Consider the following 9,008-nt stretch of genomic DNA (forward strand, 5'->3'; position numbering starts at 1 on the left):
TGTTCGCTTCCGACCAGGTGTGTTTGCGGAGCCTGAGGAGACCAGCGCGGGGAGGCCCGTGTCAGGGCTGCAGGCCGCGTCCCAACACGGAAGCCCTCCGACTCCGGGGGCAGCGCAGGGGCTTCAGGCCACCCCTGCGCCTCAGGAGGCCGGCTCCGAGCAGCTCTCGGTCAACGCCGGCCGCGCTCAAGCCTCACGCTTCATTCTCCCCACTTTACAGACGAGCAAACTGAGGCAGAGGGAGGCTGAGACTCTCCCAGACCACAGAGCTGGTGAGAAGCACACCGGGCTCGGGAGCCAGGCGTAGCCCCCCAGCCCAGCCCCACACAGCCCTGTTGATAGAGGCGCGTGTCTGCAAAGACGCAGTGAGTGACAGTCGCCCACGTGCGCTGAGACGCCAGGTTTGCAGCAGAGAGAGGGCTTATTCACGAGCCGCCAAGGGAGAAGACGGAAGAGCAAACCTCCAATCCGCCTCCCGGAAGGCGAGGGGCTGGGGTATCTATGGGATAAAGCTGAGGCTGCGGAGGAGGGAACGGTGATTGGACAGAAGAAAAAGGCGCGGTGCGGTCCTTCCGCTCCAGGCTTCTTCATGGGACGCATGCTCAGAAAAAGGCCTAGTTAGCGTCTTCGGAGGGTGGAGTTTGGGGCCTCTGATGTCAAAGGTCAGGGAGCGGACACTCGCGCAGGCCCTGTTGGAGGGTCGGTGGTCCTAACCAGTCTTAACCAGCTCGAGCTCAAACTGGACACAGATGACTCCAAGTTCCTGCGAAACAACTCAGGGAAACATCTTTTTTAGGCTCCGGGCGGCCTGGAGGAGGTGCAAGGGTTCCAGAGAATCCGTGGGGGCAGGTTACAGGTGTGATGTGTCTAGGTGACGATCGCCCTCAGACTCACAAGCAGGGTTTCTGCTTCTGCGAGAAGGAAGAATTGCTTCAGGGGGATAGTGAAGGGTCCTGGGCCCGCAAGATAAAGGTCTTCCTCCGCGTCCTCCCTTATAACACAGTGAACGGACTAAGGCTCCGCCTCCAGGTCAGGGCAGGGGAGAGGGGGCTCTGCCCCTTGTTTCTCATTATTTATGTCTTAGGCATGTACCGCCTGAGACCGCCTAAGAGCCCTGCCCAACTTTCAGTCGCACCTGCTCTGTGAACAGCGCCCAGGACACGTCCCGTGTGGCCACCATGGTCCCCCGGAGCTGTTGGGCTCGTGGGCAGACACACAGCAAACAGCAGCACCACTTACTCTGCTGGGGGAGCGGTCCAGGAGAGCTTCCTGGAAGAGGTCATGCCCTAGGTGGACCTGAAAGGATGGAGAGTGCCAGGTGGAGTTTAGGGGAGGGCTCCAGAAGGAGAACGGCCTGTGGTGGGGAGAGGGGACGAGGATGACCTGCTATGAAGCTTCCGGTTACAAGGCAATGACAGGGGAGGCTGGAGACGAGGCCAGGGAGGACCCTGCTGAGGAGCTGACTTTAACCTGAGGACACTGAAGATGAGGTCAAAGCTCTGTCACCAGAGGCGGAGCCCGGCACCCAGGAGACAGGCGTCCTAGAGAGAAGCGGATTGGCTGGGACCAGAGGAGACATGGTCCACAAGGCTGACAAGTGCTTCTTACACCTGCTCTGTGCCAGGCACCGGTGTGTCCTAAACAGCGGTTACCGTTCTGAAGTTCACATCCAGTGGGAGGAGACATTTCATAAATGCACGCAAAATGTAAACAGAAGATAATTTTAGGTCCTGCAAAGTGCTGTGGAAGAGGCAGAGAAAGCAGAGGCATTTGGAGGAAGATGTGGACTTAGGGGGCGGGCTTTCCAGAAGCGCCGTGTTCTAGGCATCTGTAATCTGATGGGAAGGGTCCAGTGAAGAAGGAAGGGCGATGGGAGTGGGCTCGCTGCAGTAGCCATGACCTTGAACCGGTGAAGGGGGCAGAATTCAGAGCTCAAGAGCAGAGTCGGCCCTCGTGTTGATCTTCTCTCGCTGCTGTAACAAAGCCCTGCGAATGCAGAGGTGACCGCAACAACGTCCCCTTCTGCTGCATCTCTCGCTTCCTCTTCTGCACCAGCCACAGAAGGCTGTCTGCATCTAAGGGCTCCCACGTTCAGCTCAGGCCTCCTGGAAAACCTCCCTCTTTCGGGGTCAGCCGTCCCATGAAACACAGCCCTGAGGTCGCACCAGATTCTCTGGGTCCAGGGATCAGGCTGTGGGATGGTGGGGGCCGTTCCTGGGGATTCCTACAGGAGCAGGAACCCCTTGCGCTGGAGCAGGTGGGAAGGCAGGACGTGGAGGCCTGTGTGCACACACACACGCACGCACGCACACGCACATAGGATTTTTCCAGAACAAAGGAGGCCTGAGCACGTTTACAGACAGAAGGAGCCAGAGAGAGGGGCCTCCACAGGCAGGCAGGGAGGGAGGGAGGGACCTAGCAAGGAGCCCGAGAGGCCGGAGCAGGAGGACCTCAGCCTCCCCCCGGGGGAACCGTGTGGTCAGCCAGGCCGGCCAGCTCAGGCAGCCCTGGAAGCGGGGGTCCCCTCCGGAAGCCCAGAGGCTGCCCCCCCCCGTCCCCACAAACGCCTGTTGCGGGGAGATAAGGAGAGCAGGCGAGCCCCGCGTGCCCAGGATCCCCACAGAGAAGATGTGTCCAGAGTGGAGCCACGTGAACGCTGGTGACCTGTGGCTGTATCCACAGGCGCGAAAGGAGGTTCCCCAAGGCCATGGACCCTGCGTGGCCCTGTTTGGGTAAGAAAACAATACTCACAGGACAGAAATAAAAGGTAGTCTTGCTGGATATTGGGGTTGAGGACAATTTTTATCATCTTCTTCATGCTCATCTGCAGAGTTCAGGTTTTCCACAATGCAAACGATTTCTTATTTGTGTCGCTTTTTGTGGTTTTAAGTTGTACATGTTGAAAATAAGAAGGAAACCTCAGAGGCCCGAGAGGAGGAGAGAGCGTGGGCCCGACCAGATGAGGTCAGGTCAGGAACAGCCTGGGAGTCGCAGGGTCAACACCTGCTCCCTGTCCTGAATGTGAGGAACATTCCTGTGGGTCTGGGTTGCCGGGGGTAAAGCGCCCTCAGCCCCCTGCCTTTGACTTCTCCTGCCCAGCGCTGTGACCTCCGGTGCAACGACCCTGTTTTAAGAACAAGGATCACCTGGAGAGGGTGCGGGCTCCCTCCCTCCTGGCTGGGGTGACACCTGGCTCTGCTCACCTTCCGGTGTCCCCTCGGCTGGCAGCATGGCAGCTCTGGGCCTCAGTTTCGCTCTCCAGCCGGAACCCTCTGAGTTTTAGAGGGTTTACTACCGTCCGGACTGGGGGCCCGAGACTGACGTCCTTGGCTGACACTGGCCACAGCCATGGGGGATGGCCAGGGGTCCCTCTCCTCAGCAGCCCCCAACTCTGGGCTCCTCTCCTGGGCCCCTCTGGTTGCTAGAACTCCTTCTCCCTGTTCCCAAAGCATTGCTATACCCCAGGGGTTCCCACACCTCAGTCCCCCCACCCCGCCACGGGTGCAACTGTTGCCATCTCTGCAAATCCCTTATTGACTAAGTTAATATTTCATATTGCTGACATTTTTATAACTTATAATAAAAGGCATACATTAATGTTCTAATTTTCCGATATAATTCTTCGTAATATTTCACTGTTCAGCTTGATTTTAATTCATATTTTATAACGTTAAAATATAATTAAATTAAAGATACATTTATTTTTTCTAGAGAACTTTATATCACTAACATAGATGGGAAGCTGATGTCACTCCCCAGAGTAGAATGTCGCTATAGAAATAAATACAATGCACATACGACTATGGTCTTGACTTCTAGCCTGAGACTGATGCAGCTCTCTGTTAAAAAGAAGGATCAGAAAGTGTTAAAAGGCGCTGAAGATGCAACGGCACCCTCCTCCTGGAAGCCTTGCCCACCTTCTGGGACTGGGGCCCCCCTTGGTTCTCCCGCACGCCCTGGACTGAGGATCATGGGGCACTGGCGGTGCAGTGAGATGCACTGTACCCTTCCGTAAACTGGGCTTGACCTGCGGTTCTGTGCGCAAGTCCCTGGGACCCCGAGGGCCCCCACCTCTGGAGACAGGCCCTCTGGGGGCTGCACACAGGGATAAGCCAGGCTGTTTTCACCATTTCCTTCCTCCCACTCGGGCAGGGGCTGCCATCGGCTGCCCCACACAGAGCGATCACTGTGGCCTCAGGCAGGACAGCTCAGGACGGGAAAGGGGTGCCCCGCCAGCAGGCCTGAAAGGTAAGCGGCCCTCACCACCCCAGCACCACCTCCCGCCGTGTGGGCCCCTGGCAGGGGAGGTGGTGGGACGAGGCCGGGCAGGGAGAGAGGAGGCTGGCAGGCAAGTCCAGCTTCTGTCCCTCCTGGGGGCTGGGGGGCACGGGCAGGCGTTCACCCTGAGACACCAGGTCCTTGGCTGAGTCAAGATTCATTGGTTTATTCAACAAACGTTCATTGGAAGCTTGTCTTCGCGAGGGGAAACAGCTCGCACCGAGTCCTGGAGGGGCAGTGAACCCGGCAGAAAGCAGAGGCTTGAGTGCCAGTGTGGTCTCTGATGTGGAGCGCTGGGCAGCCCTGCACAAGTCACTCTCCCTCTCTGGGCCTCAATTTCCCAACTCCAAGCATGAGCCTCGATCAACCGCTTTCCAGGCGCGGCCCCTTCTGGGTCCCCTTCCCTATCCCCCCGTCAGCATCCTCAGCCGCCTTCCACACCAGGGACCACTTGTGAGAGTTCACTCCGCCAGGGCCAAGCTACTTGGAATCCGTGGGCCGAGGTGTGGTCTGGGGCGTGCACACCATCTGCCAGACCTAAGGCTTGGGGGTCGATGTTGGGAGCAGCCTGGGCGGCCCTCCCCGGCCTCGGGGCGGGGGCGGGGCCAGGCCTGGGAACCTTTAGCAGGCATCTCCCCCCACCGCGGAGCAGAGGCTGGGTCTCTGCCAGAGGACGGGAGGGTCCTTCCTCTTCCCAAGGAAGGACTAAGCCCGCTCCGTGCTCCCACCGCAGCGGCCGTCACGGCCCTGCCTGCTGACCATCCGCGGAGGGTCAGCCGGCCTGAATCCCGCACGCTTCACTTCCTTGATCCCAGCACCCATTTCACGGAGGAGACAGCCGGGCCGGAGAGGGAGGTGAGTGGTCCCTTGTCCTGTCGGGTCCCACCAGCCCTCGGGTCGGGTGCAGGCCGCCAGGACCTCACGGCCACTGTCCCCGCAGCCCGTCCTGCCCGATGTCCGTCTGGGCTGCCCTGTTCCTGCTCTGGGCGGCCGCCGAGGCCTCCGAGGACTGTCCCGCCGCGTGCGCCTGCCGCGCCCTGGACACCATGGGGCTGTTGGTGGACTGCGGGGGCCGGGGACTCGCGGCGCTGCCCGCCCTCCCGGCCCACACGCGCCACCTCCTGCTGGCCAACAACAGCCTGCGCTCAGTGCCCCCGGGCGCCTTCGACCACCTGCCGCAGCTGCAGAGCCTCGACGTGGCGCACAACCCCTGGCGCTGCGACTGCGGCGTCACGTACCTGCGCCTCTGGCTGGAGGACCGCGCGCCCGCGGAGCTGCTGCGCGTGCGCTGTGCCGGCCCCGGCCCCGCCTCCGGCCGCGCGCTCGGCCAGCTCAGCGGCTCCGAGCTGGGCAGCTGCGGCTGGAGCCTGCGGGCGTCCTGGGCCGACTCGGGGCCCTGGTGGGACGCGGCGCTGGCCGTCGTGGCCGCGCTGGGCCTGGCTCTCCTGGCGGGCCTGCTGTGCACCGTCTCCGTGCCCCGGGACTGAGCCGGTGCCCCCCGGGTCACCCCGGCCCCGGCCCTGGGCATTCCAACCACCGGTAGCTCAAAATAAACTAGCGGCTCAGCCTTTACCCAGGCTCGGAGATGTTTCCCTCTTAGCACCCGAGTCTGTCTCATCCTGGAAACCTGCGACCATGTTTGTTTTGACAGATATTGACTGGGGCTTCTCTGTTCTCCAAGTTCCTAGCAAAACGGTTTATCCCACCTCCACACCTCCTCCAGCCACCCCCAATGCCACCATCTCTGGACACCCCAGGCACTTCCCCAGGTCCCGGGAGTCCCGTTCTCACACCCTCCTGGCTGCTGGCACCTCCTTCCCACACGGGCCGCCAGACAACCCAGGCTACCCTCACATCAATGTTCTAAGTTCCACAAAAACCTTGTCCTAACAACGCAGCAACGAACAGACCCCGGGTGGGAGGAGAGGAGACATACCTGTGACAGACCTTGCAAGGCACATCAGTGTTCCCAAAATGGGCTTTGGCCGCCCTGACCTGGCCATGAGGCCACCTGGGCTCACCCTGCCCCGTCCTTTGTCATCTTCTTCTCTCTCTCGCTCTCCCTCCTTTTCCTCCTCTCTATGCCTCTTCTTCAGAAACAAAACAATTCCCCCCTTTCTCATGGAAGCAACTCCCCTCCTGATGCTGGCATCAGACACCTGCAAACTCTGGGCTCCCACCTCTACCCTAAGCAACGGTCACCAAAGTCTTCAAACAAGATGCTTCTCTCCCTCAGTGGGTTTCTGGTGCCAGCAGTTAAAATATTAAACTTTTTTCCACCATATGAGATAATAATTACAGATCCATTACTGGCCAACCCAAATCCAATATAATTATACCAAAGATCCCCCCCGCAAGGAGGTCCAGGTGGTGGGGCTGTGGGTCAGAGGGTGCCACGAGGAGGGCCAAGTGGGCACCAGGCGCCACTGGAGGGCACCGACCCACAGAGGTGAGGCTGGACCAGGAGCCCCAAACTCGGGGCCGGTGGACAATAGGGAGTGGTGGGGACTGTGGCAAACCGGGGAGCCCGTGCTGCATCCAGAGGCCCAGTGGAATGTTGCCACGTGGAAAGGTGGCCAGGTGCCCGTTCTTCCGTTCTTCCAGAGAGGTTGGGCATCTGGATTTTTATGTTAAACTCTGAATTATTCAAGCATTGGCGCCTAAATTTAAATTTTTTTAAATATACGTCAACGGGACAAATAAAACATATTAATCAACATGAATAGTCCAGAAGCTGAGAGTTTGGTTTCTGCATTAGGAATCAGCTGGCATCCACTAACTGGGCACCTAGTATGTGGGAGGCTCTGCATAAAGCCCCCCACACGGGCCTTTCTCCTGTACCCTGTGAACCCTGTGAGGAGGTGCTGTCCTCTTGCACCACGTGGAGGGGGACTCAGGCCCAGGCCCGTGGTCACTTCACAGGCACAGGCCAGACACGTCCCCCATCAGACCTGAGAAGCGCCCTCTCGGAAGCTTCCTCGCCCTGGACCCCCAGAACTGAGCCCCTTCAGCCTCAAGTCCCCAAGTGGGGTGCCCCTAAATTCTGCCCTGCTCCTTCCTGGGGGGCTGTCCTCCCCAGGCCCCCGTGGCCCCTGCGCCTACGGCTGCGGATCAGGGCTGACGCGGCAGGGCCGTGGCGCCGGCCTGTGGGGAGCACACAGAGGATGTCCGGGAGTCGGTCCAAACCCGCCATCCCGGCCGAGTCTTTCCCTCCCGGTGGGGAGAACCCACAGCAGAGGCCGCAGCTCCGGGCAGAGTTGGGGGGCTCCCCACCCTCAGGAGGGGTTCTGGGCGTGTCAGCAGTGCCGTGTAGCTGCCGAGGTCCCGGCGGGCCTCCCGAAGGAGACTGGGGGCAGCGGAGCAGTGCCAGCCTGAGCGAGGGGGTGACCGTCAGCGTGTGACCTGCCTTAGGATGTTCCCGAGCCAGGGTGGAGGGGGTCAGGCGGAGGCCGGGCAGGGTGGGGAGTGGCCGTGGGGAAGGTGACGTGGGGCTTCAGAGCTGTGAGGGGGAGGGAAGGGGAGGGCACAGGACTGGGCCAGGGGCTTCCCTTCCCTGGAGGCAGGGCTGGAGGGGCCCCTCGGCCGAGCCCCTGGGTGAGTGTGTGCCGGGAGCCTCGGCTGAGCCCCTGGGCGAGTGTGTGCCGGGAGCAGAGAGGGTCAGGGCTGGAGCGCTGGGAGCCCCGGGGGCTGCGCAGGGTCAGACTCAGCCCTGGGATCCACACCCAGCCGGGGGCTGGCCCCAGGCAGGGGCTCAGGAGCGAACTCAGTGGGGACTTGGAGCAGGTCCCTCTGGACACCGGCCTCAGGTTCCCTGTCTTAAAGGCCAGGACTGGACCTGATGCCCTCCGAGTTCCCCCCGGGTCTGGGCAGTCCCATGGGGTGGGCAGAGGCGAGGGGGGGGCCTTGGGACAGACTGGCCCTGGGGAGCGTTTGGAGGGCCCAGCTCAGACGGCCCAGATGCAGGCAGTGCAGGAATCAGTGTCCCGAGGAAACCAGGCTCTGGTGGAGGAATGCCTCGTCCAAGGTCAGAAACCAGCCTGGGCAGACCTGGGGTTTGAGTGGAGGCTGGTGTGACCCCCAGCCTGTCAGCCTGTCTTGGGGGAGGCTGGGCAGGTGAGCGGCTGTGCCCTCCCGTCAGCAGGGGTCCCCTCTGTCAGGGACCAGGGACGGACTCCGCTGATCTCGGGGGGCTATGGATTCATGGGGTCCCTGGGGTCAAGGCCCTGATCCAGGTGCCCAGCAGCTCTCTGAGCGCCTACTGTGTGCATGGATCCGGGCACGGCGCTGGAGAACGGTGATGAGCAAGACCCATCCCGTCCTCCGGGACCTCGCAGACCCTGACTTGGAGTAACAGCTGTACTTCCTCGTGGCTGCAGGACTCAGGCAAGGAACTCCCTACCCTGAGCATGTCGGCTCATCTGAATAAGTCAAGGGTGGAGGGATGGTAACACGTGTGCCTCTAAGGGTTGCTGGGCTGGTGCCCCTGGCGATCACCAAGTAGCACTTCCCAACCTGCCTCCCCAGCACGAAACCAGATGAGGGATCCTGGGTCCCAGAGAGGTGCAGTGACTCGCCCAAGGTATCCCTGGCAGAGATGGGACCCAACCCCAGCTCCTCCCCACCCCTGAGGCACTGTCTGCTCCTCCGTCCAGGGGTCCCGATGGTCTTAACAGGGCTCTGGGCAACAGACGGGCAGGGGGCAGTGTGTGGGCCTGGAGGCCAGTCGGGGG

At 61.0% G+C, this 9,008-nt stretch overlaps 1 protein-coding gene across 1 annotated transcript; it reads left to right on the top strand.

The window, feature by feature from the left end:
• The first annotated feature begins 3,659 nt into the window (after positions 1–3,659).
• GP9 (glycoprotein IX platelet) lies at positions 3,660–5,801 on the top strand. Its single transcript, XM_036867841.1, has one exon. The coding sequence runs from the start codon at positions 5,232–5,234 to the stop codon at positions 5,763–5,765; it is 534 nt and encodes a 177-aa protein (XP_036723736.1). The 5' UTR covers positions 3,660–5,231; the 3' UTR covers positions 5,766–5,801.
• Positions 5,802–9,008: the final 3,207 nt, after the last annotated feature.

This window comes from Balaenoptera musculus, chromosome 11, assembly GCF_009873245.2.
Source record: "Balaenoptera musculus isolate JJ_BM4_2016_0621 chromosome 11, mBalMus1.pri.v3, whole genome shotgun sequence".
Taxonomy (NCBI): Eukaryota; Metazoa; Chordata; class Mammalia; order Artiodactyla; family Balaenopteridae; genus Balaenoptera; species Balaenoptera musculus.